Source organism: Anser brachyrhynchus, assembly GCF_964034855.1.
Source record: "Anser brachyrhynchus genome assembly, chromosome: 26".
NCBI classification, from domain to species: domain Eukaryota; kingdom Metazoa; phylum Chordata; class Aves; order Anseriformes; family Anatidae; genus Anser; species Anser brachyrhynchus.
In genome coordinates this window covers 2,261,725-2,274,102 of record NC_137719.1, presented here as the reverse complement: position 1 = coordinate 2,274,102, position 12,378 = coordinate 2,261,725, and the positions used below count along the sequence as shown (strand labels likewise).

The 12,378-nt window shown below is 72.7% G+C and overlaps 2 protein-coding genes across 2 annotated transcripts; both read right to left on the bottom strand.

The window, feature by feature from the left end:
• Window positions 1–1,200: 1,200 nt before the first annotated feature.
• Window positions 1,201–2,926, bottom strand: PPIA (peptidylprolyl isomerase A). Its single transcript, XM_080568183.1, has 5 exons — window positions 2,768–2,926; window positions 2,194–2,224; window positions 2,002–2,090; window positions 1,724–1,896; window positions 1,201–1,545 (listed from the first exon to the last, which is right to left on the bottom strand). The coding sequence occupies exons 1-5, from the start codon at window positions 2,834–2,836 to the stop codon at window positions 1,410–1,412; spliced, it is 498 nt and encodes a 165-aa protein (XP_080424309.1). The 5' UTR covers window positions 2,837–2,926; the 3' UTR covers window positions 1,201–1,409.
• A 623-nt stretch (window positions 2,927–3,549) lies between these two features.
• ZMIZ2 (zinc finger MIZ-type containing 2) lies at window positions 3,550–11,892 on the bottom strand. The gene is made up of 19 exons (XM_080568181.1): window positions 11,763–11,892; window positions 10,289–10,422; window positions 10,040–10,154; window positions 9,720–9,922; window positions 9,451–9,643; window positions 9,116–9,379; window positions 8,866–9,039; window positions 8,705–8,770; window positions 8,448–8,619; window positions 7,699–7,843; window positions 6,819–7,029; window positions 6,633–6,738; window positions 6,397–6,554; window positions 6,251–6,318; window positions 5,534–5,602; window positions 5,183–5,427; window positions 4,920–5,092; window positions 3,987–4,187; window positions 3,550–3,902 (listed from the first exon to the last, which is right to left on the bottom strand). The coding sequence occupies exons 2-19, from the start codon at window positions 10,336–10,338 to the stop codon at window positions 3,795–3,797; spliced, it is 2,721 nt and encodes a 906-aa protein (XP_080424307.1). The 5' UTR covers window positions 10,339–10,422; window positions 11,763–11,892; the 3' UTR covers window positions 3,550–3,794.
• Window positions 11,893–12,378: the final 486 nt, after the last annotated feature.

Genomic DNA, 12,378 nt, shown 5'->3' with positions numbered 1-12,378 from the left:
CTGGGATCCTCTGGTGGGGGGGGGCACTGGGAGGACTGGTATCCTCTGGGGGGGGGGCACTGGGAGCACTGGGATCCTCCTGGGAGGAGGGGTGGCAAACTGGAAGCACTGGGGGGAGGGAATGGGGAACTGGGAACGCTGGGGTCCTCCTGGGGGTCCCCAAACTCGGGGGTGCTGGGGAGGGACGGGGGGATATTTCCCAAACTGGGAGCACTGGGGTGCTTTTGGTGTGTGGGTGTTCCCCAAACTGGGAGCACTGGGGTCCCGCTTGGGGTGGTTATTCTCCAAACTGGGGGTGCAGGGGTGCCAGTTGGGGAGTACCTCCCATACTGGGAGCACTGGGGCTCCCCCATACTGGATATACCCCGTACTGGGAGCAGGGATCCTCCCAGCCTCCAACACCCGCCCCAACTGGTGGCACTGGGACTCCCCCAGACCAGGAGCCCCCGCAGGGAGCCCACTGCCCCCCCCCAGCCGGAGCCAGAAGGGTGCCCCGAACTGGAAATACCCCAAAACTGGGGAACACCGGGACCCCAAACTGTACCGGGGAAATCCCCCCAGACTGGGATTCCCCCTTACTGGGAGCACTGGGACCCCACAAACACCCCCAAGCCGACACCGCTGGAAACCCCCAAACCTGGGCCCCCACTTTGGGACCCCCCCGCCTGGGATACCCCAAAGCTGCCCCCCCGGTGCACGCAGACCTCTCTTAGCCCCCCCAAAATCCAGACCCCCCATCTGGGGACATGGGGGTGGGGGCAATGCCCCCCCCAGCTCCCAAAGGTGGGGGGCACCCCCTGCCACCCCAAACGCTGGTGTTTAGGGGGTGTCGGCTGATTCCTCCCCCCCCGGCACCCCAAGTCCCTGCTCCTGCCTCAGTTTCCCCAGCCCAAGGGCAGGCTCTGTGCCCTCGCCCCCCCCATGCACCCCTGCCTCAGTTTCCCCCTGTTAGCGGGGGGGCTCCCTTCCTTTTTCAGGGCACAGGAGCCCCCCCAAGCTCAGCATCGCCCTCCAGGACCGACCGCCCAGACTCACAGCCATGGGGCGTTCACTCTGGAGCCTACTGAGGGCCCGACCTGCCCCCGGGTGCCAGCAGCCCCCCCGCTGCCCCCCAGGCAGGGAGGGGACCGCACCCCGGGGCCGGTCATGGTCCTGCCGCCCCCCCCCCCCCCCCCCCCCAGAGAAAATAAAGGGACCCACTGTGGTTTAACTCGTTTTATTTAGACTCATAAACGGAACTCTGCAGCCCGGCTGGGCTGTGCACATGCGGCGAGACCCAGTAGAAACGCAGCACTAAGTCGGGAGCTCTGGGGGGGGGTGGGTGGGTTGGGGGGGGGGGGTCGGGGGGGCTGCGCCAGGCGTGCTGCCCAGGGCCGCCGGCGGAATGGTCGCTCGTTAAGACAAAGGGTTTACGAGAGCTGCCCGCAGTCGGAAATGGTGATCTGCTTGCTCGTCTTGCCGTCCTTGGAGCCGCAGCGCTCCATGGCCTCCACCACGTTCATCCCCTCCTTGACGCGGCCGAAGACGACGTGTTTGCCGTCCAACCTGCGGGCAGGCGCCGGTCACACCGGGACGGGGGGGTGGCACCGCCGCCGCGTCTCCCCCGTCCCCACCGGGGCGGCGAGGGGAGCGCAGCACCCGCAGCGCGCCGTGAGCGGTCCCCGGGGGGTTCTGGTTCTGCCCACACCCCTGTCCCCCCCCCACCCCCCAGCCCCGCGCTCACCACTCAGTCTTGGCCGTGCAGATGAAGAACTGGGAGCCGTTCGTGTTGGGGCCGGCGTTGGCCATGGACAGGATGCCGGGCCCCGTGTGCTTCAGGATGAAGTTCTCGTCGGCGAACTTCTCCCCGTAGATGGACTTGCCGCCGGTGCCGTTATGGCGCGTGAAGTCGCCGCCCTGCCAACGAGGGGGGGAGCTCGGCTCGGGGCTAAAACAAAAAGCCCCGAACCCCAGCCTGCCATCAATCCCCCCCCCCCCCCAAAAAAACAAAACCCCACGCACCTGGCACATGAAGCCGGGGATGATCCGGTGGAAGCAGGACCCCTTGTAGCCGAATCCCTTCTCGCCGGTGCTCAGGGCGCGGAAGTTCTCTGCGGGGGGGGGGGGAGAAAGAAAAGCGCCGTGAGCCGAGCCCTGGGCCCCCGGGGGGGCGAGGTGGGGGCGCAGTGCGGGACCCCCCCCCCCGGTACCCACCTGCTGTCTTGGGCACCTTGTCCGCGAAGAGCTGCGGAGAGAGGAGGGAGGCCGTGAGCGGGGCGGGGGGGGCTGCGGCACCCCGGGGGGGGGGAACCCAGCGGCGGGACCACCAAGGGGGGGCAGCGCCGGGACCCCCGGGCAGGGGATGGGGGATTGGGAGAGGGGGGTTGGGGGGGGGGGGGGCACGGCCCCGTCACAAAATGGCGGCGGCCGCGGTGAGGGTGGAGGGGGGGGGAGCGGGGCGGGGGCTGCGGGTTGCTGAGGGGGGGTCCCGGGGATAGGGGATGGGGGGGGGGGTCCCGGTGCCGCGCCCCCCCCCCCCCCGCGGTGCCGAGCTCCGGCCGCTGGGGGCCGCCCCCGCCCGCCTCAGGGCAGCGCCGCCGGCCCCGTGCGCGGCCCCGCGCCTTTGTTCGCCGCACGGGGGCGCGCACCGCAGCCCCCCCCCCCCCCCCCCTCCTCACCGCCCCCTCCCCAAATTCCCCCCCCCCTCCCTCCTCCCTGCCCCGGGGGGGGGCCACGTGGAGCAGCCCCCCCCCCCTTCCCCCCGCTTCCCCCTCAGCGCCGCGGTCACCTCGAAGGTGACGCGGCCCAGGGGCTCGCCGTTGGCGGCGATGTCGAAGAACACGACGGGGTTGGCCATGGCGGCGGCGGGCGGCGGGGGGGAGGAAGCGGCGGCGGCGGCGTCCTCGGCGGCGAGCGCGGCGCAGCGGAAAGAGAGCGGCCGCCCGCCGCCCTTATATACCCCGCGGCTCGGCCCGCCCCCCGCGCCGCGCCGCCCAACCGCCGCGCGCCGCGTCACGGAGCGGCGTGCGGGACGGCCAATGAGAGGCGGCGGCTGGGAAAAGGCGGGGAAGGAGGGGAGTGGAAGGGGGGGGGAAAAAGCCGGGGAGGGGGCGGCGGGGTGGGGAGGGGGCGGGGCCAGGCGCGCGCGCGCGGGGCCGGGGGGGAGGGGGGAGCAGGGCGGGGCGCGCATGCGCGGGGCGGGTGGGGGATGGGGCGGGGGCTGCGGATGGGGCGGGGGGGGCCCGGCCCTGGGGGCGCGTCCTCCTCCCCCCCCAGATTCTCCACACACACACCCCCCCCGTTCAAAAAAAATCCTTTAAAAAACCCCAGACACCCCCCCCAAAAAAAATAAAAATGAAAAACCCACCCCCTAAAAAAGAGCCCCCCCCAAAAGCCCCCCCCAATATGATCCCTCAAAAAAAGACCCCCCCAAAAGACCCCCCCAAAGAGACCCCCCCCCAAATAACACCACCTCTCCACCCCCCCCCCCAAAAACCCCCCTCCCCAACCCCCCCACCCCAAAAACACCCCCCCCAAGCCGCGGCAGGGACAGGCGTGGGCTCAGGGGGGCCAGAAAGGCTTTAATAGAGCTGGGGGGGGGGGGCGCGAGGGGGGGCGCGGGGGGGGTAGTGTTTGTACATATGTACAGCCTTGTGCTTTGGGCGCCGTCTGTCCGTCCCGCCGTCCGTCCGTCCGTCCGCAGCCCCCCCCCCCGCCGCCCCCCCCCCCCACACATCCCCCCCTCCCCGCAGGGGGTCGGGGCTGGGGGGGTGTTTGGGGTGCGGGGGGGGGCGGCGGGGGGGTGTCCTGGCGCCTCAGTTGTTCTCGAAGAGGGAGAGCAGGTCGTCGTTGCTGCTGCTGGGCAGGTCGGGGGGGCCCAGGTAGGAGAGCAGCTCGTCGGGGTTCGTCAGCTCGGGCAGCAGCTGGGGGGGGCACGGCCGGCACCGTGAGACCCCCCCCCAAAAAAAATAACCCCCCAACCCCCCCCCCCCCACCCGGTCACTCACGTCCAGCGCCGGCTCGGGCCCCTCGCCGCTGCCCGCCATGGGCGGCGCGGTGCCGAAGGCCAGGTCGGGGCCGTGCCCCCCCGGGGGGGCCGCGGGGCCCGGGGGGGGCCGCGCGGGGGGCGCGGGGCGGTGGTGCAGGGGCTGCGGGGCGCTGCCCATGGCCGCGGCGTGGGACGGCTCCATCCGGCCGGCGGGAGGCAGCTGGGGGGAGAGCGCGGCCTTCGTCACCACCACCATCATCTTCATCACCGCCGTCACCATCCTCACCCTCCCCTTCATCCTCACCGTCCTCACCCTCATCCTCCTCACCTTCATCCTCCCCATCTTCATCATCCTCCCCATCCTCATCCTCACCTTCACCATGCTTACCCTCCCCATCCTCATCCTCACCTTCATCCTCACCATCCCCAACATCTTCATCATCCTTACCCTCCCCATCCCCACCCTCCCCATCCTCATCATCCTCCTCCTCCCCATCACCATCCTCATCCTCACCCTCATCCTCACCATCTTCATCAATCTCCCCATCCTCACCCTCACCTTCATCCTCATCCTCCCCATCACCATCCTCACCCTCCTCACCTTCATCCTCACCATCCCCAACATCATCCTCATCCTCCCCATCACCATCCTCATCATCCTCCCCATCCTCGTCCTCACCCTCATCCTCACCATCTTCATCATCCTCCCCATCCTCATCCTCCCCATCACCATCCTCACACTCCTCACCTTCATCCTCACCATCCTCACCCTCACCATCTTCATCATCCTCATCCTCCCCATCACCACCCTCATCATCCTCCCCACCACCACCCTCCTCCTCACCCTCCTCATCCTCACCCTCACCTTCACCCTCCCCACCCTCCCCCTCCCCACCACCCTCATCCTCACCCCCCCCCCCACCCTCCCCCTCGCCCCCCAGGCCCCGCTGACCTGTCCGGAGAGAGGGGGCGCGGGCGGCTTCTCGGGGGGCAGGAGGCCGCCGGGGAGGTCGGGCGGGTAGGAGCCGGGGGGGGGCCCCGGCGCGAACTCGCTCAGCGTCGGCGTGCCAGGGGCGGCCGGGGGGAACGGCTCCGGGAAGCCGCCGGGCCCGGCGAAGCCGGAACCTGCCGGAGGGAAACGGGGCCGGCGGTCGGCACTGGGGGGCACACGGCTGGGAGGGGGGGGGGGGCGGTTCGCCGCGGACCCCCGCTCACCCTGGGCGCCGTAGTCGGCGGGGGCGGGCGCGGCGGGGGGCGGCAGGGCCGGGAAGGGCGAGGAGCCGGGCCCCAGGGCGGCGATCATCTCCATGATGCTGGGCAGCACCATGTGCGTGGGGCTCATGGTCCGGCAGCGCTTCAGCGCCGGCCCGTCCGGCTCCTCCTTGACGTGCACGTCGGGCTTCACGGGCACGGGCTTCCAGCTGCACGTCGGGTCGATGGTGATCTCCTCGTAGTCCGAGCTGCGCGGGACGGCGGCTCAGGGACGTGGCGGGTGGTACCGGGGGGGTAAAGGGGGGGGTATGGTGGGAACGCGGCCCCCCGGGGGGGGCTCGGGGCGTTACATACTTCTGGATGTAGATCAGGATGCCCAGCATGTACTGGTCCACCTCCAGCCCCTCCAGCAGCGCCGTCTTACTGCGGGCAGCGCAAGGGCGGTGAGGACGGAGCCCCGGGGACGGCCCCCGAGGGACAGCCCCGTGGGGACGCCGAGGGACAGCAAGGGACAATGCAAAGGGGACGCTGAGGCACAGCCCCATGGGGACACCGAGGGGCCCCAAAGCACAGCCCCGTGGGGACACCGAGGCGTATCTCCACGGGAACACCGAGGGACACCAAAGAACAGCTCCATGGGGACGCCAAGAGATGTCCCCATAGGGACACGGAGGCACAGCTCCAAGAGGACACCGAGGGATGGCCCTGAGGGAACGCCGAGGGACACCGAGGCACAGCTGCATGGGGGCACCGAGGACACCCCGCACCACCAAGGCACAGCCCCGAGGGGACACCGAGATACATCGAGGGATGGCCTCGTGGGGACATCGAGGGACACTGAGGGATGGCTCCATGGGGACACGATGATCACCAAGGAGCATGGGGCACAACCCCACGGGGACACTGAGGGACGGCTGCATGGGGACACCGCGATCACAACCCCATGGGGACACTGAGGGACGGCTGCATGGGGACAGCCCCATGGGGACACTGAGGAGCGGCTCTTTGGGGACACCGAGGCACGTCCCCGAGGGGACACGAGGGACACGGGACCCCGTGGGCCACACTCACTTGCAGACAGGGCAGCGCCACGTGCCCCGCTCGCAGTTGAGCTGCAGGTAGGACTCCAGGTCGAAGCACTGCGGGGGAGAGACGGGGCTGAGCTCCGTGGAGAGGGGACACGGGGGGGCGCACAGGGGGGTCCCCGCGGCACCCACCTGTATGTGCCGGCAGTCGTGGCCCCTGGCGGGGAGCTGGATGCGTCGGAAGGTGATGGGGCACTTGAGGGACACCTTGATGGCCGTCTGCTCCACGCCGTCCTCGCCGTTGGGCCCCGGCGTGCCCGGGATGGTCCCGCTGCTGAAGTTGCGCTTGACTGAGGCCGGGGAGGGGGGGGTTGGTGGCGGTGGTGGTGAGGAGAGGGGTGCCCCCCCCCCCCTTCCCCGGCACTCACTTTTGGTGATGCAGTGCTCGGCGGGCAGCAGGCGCTTCTTGATGAGGCCCTGCAGCACCGAGCGCACCGAGGGCCGGTGCACCAGCTGCAGCACGAAGAGGTGCGACTGCGGGGGGGGGCGACAGCGGGGGGAGCGGCGTGAGGGGCGGCCCCGCGCCCCCGCCCGCCCCGGCCGCCCCCACTCACGCAGCAGCAGGCGGTGACGGTGATCTGGATGGTGTTGCGGCCGGGCTGGCAGACGTGCTTCAGGTAGAGCGGCTTGTGCGACGTCTTGTTGTCGCCGCGCTCGATGGTGAGCGGCGTGGCGTTGACGCTGACCTGCACGGAGGCCGGCCAGTTGGTGTTCATCTGCCGGTCCTCGTGGTGGTAGCACTTGAACTGCAGCTCCAGGTCGGGCCTGGGGGGCGGCACGGGTGGGCGCGGGGCACGGGTGGGCGCGGGGCTGCGCCGCACCACGCGGCACCATGGTGTGTAGGACCGCGGAGCACCGCGCAGCGCCACGGTGTGCAGTGCTGCATAGTGCCGAGCAGTACTATGGCGTGCAGCGCCACGTAGCACCGCGCAACACGATGGCGCGCAGTGCCCCGGAACACCAAGCAGCACTATGGCACGCAGTGCTGCATGGCACTGAGCAGCACTATGGCGCGCAGTGCCCCACAGCACCCAGCAGCACTATGGCACGCAGTGCCCCACAGCACCCAGCAGCACTATGGCACGCAGTGCCCCACAACACCCAGCAGCACTATGGCACGCAGTGCCCCACAGCACCCAGCAGCACTATGGCACGCAGTGCCCCACAGCACCCAGCAGCACTATGGCACGCAGTGCTGCACGGCACCATGCAGCACTATGGTGCGCAGTGCTACATGGCACTGAGCAGCACTATGGCACGCAGTGCCACGGAGCACCGAGCAGAACTACGGCGTGCAGTGCCGCAGAGTGCTGTGCTGCGCCGTACGTCACCACACCCTTACACCTCGCGGCCCCATGCCACCCCCCGTGGCACCATTTCGGGGTGTGCCATGCCCCCCCCCCCCACTCCCTTCCCCACGCCCCCCGCCCCGACCTCATCATGAGCGTCTTGTAGACGGAGTCGCGCAGCTGGAAGACGTGGTTGCTGACGGCCAGGTTGTGCTGCAGGCGGAAGGGCTCCAGCACCACGCCGTCGCGCACCGGGAAGGTGAGGCGCAGCTCCTCGCCGGGGGGGGGCCCTGCGGGGCGGCGGGGGGTGCAATGGGGTGGTGGTGGGGTCAGAGGGGGGGCAATAGGGGGGGGTCAGGGGATGTAATAGGGCACCAGCGGGGGTTCAGGGGGTGCAAGGGGTGGTTGTGGGGGGTCAGGGGGGTGCAATGGGGCAGGGTTTATGGGGTCAGGGGGGTGCAATAGGGTGGCAGTGGAGGGTCACGGGGACGCAATGGGGCCGCGGTTGGGGTCCCCCCCCATTTAAGAACCCCTCCGCCTGAAGCCCCGCCCACCCAACGAGGCCCCGCCCCTGCCGCAGAAGCCCCTCCCACTGCAGGGTGCCACGCCCACATGTGGAAGCCCCTCCCACCCCGGGAGCCCCGCCCCCAGAGCCACCACCCCCACGAAGCCCCTCCCCCTCCCCATGGCCCCGCCCCCTTCCCACGAAGCCCCTCCCCCCGTCCCATTAATGGGCAGTGCCCGCGAGGCCCCGCCCCCAGCTGCCGCAACCCCTCCCGTTGGCCACGCCCCCTTTGTGCAGAAGCCCCGCCCACCCCCCAGGCCCCTCCCTGCAGCACCCAGCCCTTAAAGGGGCGATGCCCTCCTGCAGCGGGCGGTGGGCCCAGCCCCTACCCGAGGGCGAGGGGTGCAGGGCGGCGATGCCGGGCTTCATGTCGGGCAGGAAGGGCGACTTGACGTCCTGGCCCGGGGACATGTAGGGCGCCATGCTGCTCCCCGGCGTCATGGGCGGCGTGGGGTTCCCGGGCAGGGGCGAGCTGGGGTACCCCGGCATCGACCGGCCCGGCTGCAGGGGCACCACCACCGTCAGTGACCGGTGTCACCGCCGGCACCGGGCACCGTCCCGGGACGCCCACGCCGCGAGGACTCACCCCGTTGATGGCCGCCTGGCTGTAGGTGCCGAAGCTGGCGCCCTGCCCATTGAACTGCTCAGCTGGCTGCGGGGAGAGGGACGTCCCCCGGGGATGGCACCCGCGTCCCGCATCCCGTCCCCCCCAGCCCTTGTCCCCGTGCGCACCGTCCCCTTCCGTACCTTGTAGTAGGGCCCGGCGCTGCCCGAGGCGGAGAGGTACTGGCCCATACCCGGCTGCATCCTGTGCCCGGGGTAGGACGGGGACGGAGCGGAGGGCTGGGGGGCGCTGGGGGCGTACTGGGTGCCGGCAGCAGGGTACTGCCCACCCTGCAGGTACTGCTGCGCCGGGTATCCCTGTGGGCGCACCGTCAGCACCGGGGACGGTCCCGCCACACCGGGGTGGGCACGGGCACCCCTTTCCCATACTCACCTCGCTGGAGTACGCCCGCTTGACGCCCTGGCGTGGGAGCTGCTGGCTCTGGGGGGGGCCAGGGTAGGCGTGCTGCGGCATCCGCTGGCCGCTGTACAGGGCGCTCATGCCGGGCGCCCGTGCGGGGCTCATGCTCATGGGGGCCATGCCCGAGGGGCCCATGACGCCCGCCATGCCGGCCGGGCTCATGCCGGCGGGCACGGCGGGGCCGCGGGGCGCCGCGTGGGGCAGGAACTGGCTGCTGAAGGGCTGCCCCGCTCCCATCTGCGGCAGGGAGACAGCGGTCACCCCGGCACCGCCGCCGCCACCGCCCGCCCCCGCCGCCGGGCTCTTACCGCCCCGTACTGGCTCAGCTCCTGGCTCTGCTTCTCCTGCAGTGCCGCCACCGTGGCCGTGGCCGTGGCGGTGGCAGTGGCGGCGGCGGCGGCCACGGCAGCGGCGGCGGCCGCCTGGGTGAAGTCGGCAGGGGGCCGGGCGGCGTGCGAGGGGAGCCCCATCCCGCCGGGGCCGCTGGGGCTGCCCGCGTAGCTGCGGAGGACAGGGAGCGGGGAAGGAGCGCCGCGGCGGTCGGCGGCAGCGTGCCGCGGCGCGGAGCCGGCCTTACCTGGGGGCGAAGCCCGGCCCCCCGGGGTAGGAGCCGCGGCCGTAGACGCTCTGCTGCACGTAGCCCTTGCCGGGGGCGCCCTCGGCGAAGGGCTGCTGCGCCAGGAACTGCGGCGAGCTCATGCCCGAGCCGGTGCCGGCCATGCCGGGCAGCAGCGGGGTGCTGGAGCTGCTCCCCCCGGGGCCCATGGGGCTGCCGAAAACCTGGGGGGCGCGGAGGAAGAGGCGGGTGGGTGGGTGGGGAACCACGTCAGGCCCCCGGGGGCGGCGGCGCGGGGGTCCCGGGGGTGCCCGGGGCCGGGGGCAGGGTGCCGCCGGTACCTGGCTCTGGGAGGTGTTGCTGACACCCCACACGGTGGTTACCACGGAGAGGGATCCCGCCGGCTGATTGGTGCTCGGTTGCCAAGGAACAGCCTCGTATGCAAATGAACCATCACTAGAAAGAAAAACAACTTAATTAAGACGAAGGAAGGACACGGAGGAGGCCACGCGCCCGGGTGGCACCGGGGGCCGGGGACGGGGGGGGGAGGGGAGGGGGGGCGTCGCGGCCCGGCACCGACCCACGCTCACCCGTGCGGCGTGGGCGGCAGCGACGGTTTCATGGGGTTCATGGGGTTCATCGGCCGCGGGCGGGCGCGGGCTGGCTCTTCCGAGGCTGCGGCGGGCGCTGCGCCGGCTGCAGGACGGCGTCACCGGCACCGGGGCTGCGGGAGGCACAGGAAACCGCGGGTCAGGGGGCAAGGAAGGGAGCCGTGGGTACAGCACAAGGAAAAGGGGTGGGGGGGACCCTGGGGCACAGTGCCCCCCCCCCCCTCCCCAACGTCCCTTACCCCAGGTCCTCGGGGTCCCCGATGCCGGGCGGCGGTGCCGGGAGGCGCGGAGCCTCCCTGGCGGGCACGGCCTCCCCCCGGCCTCCCGGCACAGGGACTTGGCGTCCTGCCCGGCCTGGCACCGGGACCGCGCCGGCACGCGCCTGCCCCCGCTGCCGGCCGTGGGGCTGCTGGGGGGCGCGGGGCCCCCCCAAACCCCCTGGGATGTCCTGGTGAGGGGGGCACCTCCTGGGGACGGGGAGCCCCGGTCCCCTCGCCCCGTGCTGTCCCCTCGCCAGGGGCGTCCCCCTGAAATCCCCGTGGGAGCAGCCCCCACGCTGGGTGCTGGGGGACGGGACGTGGGTGCCCCCGGCTTTTCCCCGCGCCCCCCCAGCACCAAGGGGTCAGGGAAACCGCGGGGACTTTCCGTGGCGGCCGGGGCAGAGCTGGGGGGGACGACGACGATGACGATGGTGACGATGACGACGGTGACAGCAGACGTGCCCCCCGCCTCGCCCCCCACCCTCGCCAGGGAAACGCCGGCGCTGCCCGGGGTATTTCCAGCGCAGCCCGGCCGAGGTCACCCCGGCGCTTTCGCTTCCCCCCTGTCCCCACGCGAAGGTGGCAGGGACGGGGGCGGCGCGGTGACATTTTGGGGGGGGGGGGGTGACAGCCCCCCGGCGCCCCCCGTCCCCCCGCCGGGCACCCGCTGTTCGCTGCCCGGTCCCGGGGGTCCCCCTGCGAGGCGGCGGCGGCCCCGCAGACCCCAGGGCGCGGGGGACACGGCGCGGGGGGGGTCCCCACGGCTGGGGCCTGGAGGGGGGGGGGGGAACACGGGGGGGGTCACATTCGGCCCCCCCCGCGCGTCCTCGCCCCGTGACAGCGCCGTGCCCGGGCCCTGCGTGGGCCGGGAGCCCCCCGCGGGGGCTGCCCACGGCCGCGGGCCCACGGTGGCGCCGTGACAGGTCCCCGCGGGCCGTGACAGCGCCGCGCCGGGTCCCCCCCCCCCCGTTTTTCCCCCCCCCACGGCGCAGTTACCACGGCAACCGCCCCCCCGCTGCCCCACGGTGTGCGTGTGTGTGTGTGGGGGGGGGGCTGCGATTTTCAACCGCGCCCCGGGCGGCGCAAAGCTGCGCGCGGGGCCCCCCCCCCCCGGGAGGCCCCGTCCCCCCGGTGCCCCCCCGGTGTCCCCCCGGTGTCCCCCCGGTGCCCCCCCGGTGCCCCCCCGCACTCACCGTGCCGAGCGGCCCAAGATGGCCCTGGCGGCGCCGTGCGCGCGCGGCTGCGCGGAAGCTGCGCGGGATTTTCAGCCCGCGCGCGGCCCCGGCTCCATGGCGCGGCGGCGGCGGGGGAGGGGGGGGGGGGAGAGGGGAGGGGAAGGGAGGGAGAAGGGGGGCGGGGGAGGGGGGGGAGGGCGGGGGGGGGGGGGGAGGGGGGGGGCGCGGAGCCGCGGCGGGGCGGGGCGGGGCCGAGCCGAACCGGGCCGGGCCGAGCCGAGCCCGCGCCGTGCCCGCGCCGCCGCGCGCCGCGCACAATGGGGCCGCGAGCGCACCGGGATGCGCGGCCCCGCCCCGCGCCGCCCCGCCCCCCCCCCCCCCCCGCCAGCCGTGGGCAGCCGAGCGCCGAGCGAGGGAGAGCGGGGAGGCACCGAACCCACGCGTGTTCGGCGTGGGGGGGGGCGTGGGGGGGGACACGCGGCGCGTGGCGCTGCGCGGGGGCGCAGCGAGCGGGGGGGTGGGGTCGCGGGGTGGGGGCGTGACACGCGTGGGGGGCGGGCACAGCCCCAGCACGGCGGGCGAGGGGCTGCTGGCGGAGGACGGAGGCCACCGGTGGTGGTCGGAGGCAACCGGT

Coding starts and splice junctions, on each gene's coding strand:
- PPIA (XM_080568183.1), bottom strand. CDS start 2,836: ATGGCCAACCCCGTCGTGTTCTTCGACATCGCCGCCAACGGCGAGCCC. Junction 2,091..2,193: donor CAAGGTGCCCAAGACAGCAG/GTGGGTACCGGG, acceptor CCCCCCCCGCAG/AGAACTTCCGCGCCCTGAGC. Junction 1,897..2,001: donor TCCCCGGCTTCATGTGCCAG/GTGCGTGGGGTT, acceptor CCTCGTTGGCAG/GGCGGCGACTTCACGCGCCA.
- ZMIZ2 (XM_080568181.1), bottom strand. CDS start 10,338: ATGAACCCCATGAACCCCATGAAACCGTCGCTGCCGCCCACGCCGCAC. Junction 10,155..10,288: donor CTGCCGCCCACGCCGCACGG/GTGAGCGTGGGT, acceptor TTTTCTTTCTAG/TGATGGTTCATTTGCATACG. Junction 5,428..5,533: donor ATCCTGATCTACATCCAGAA/GTATGTAACGCC, acceptor CGTCCCGCGCAG/CTCGGACTACGAGGAGATCA.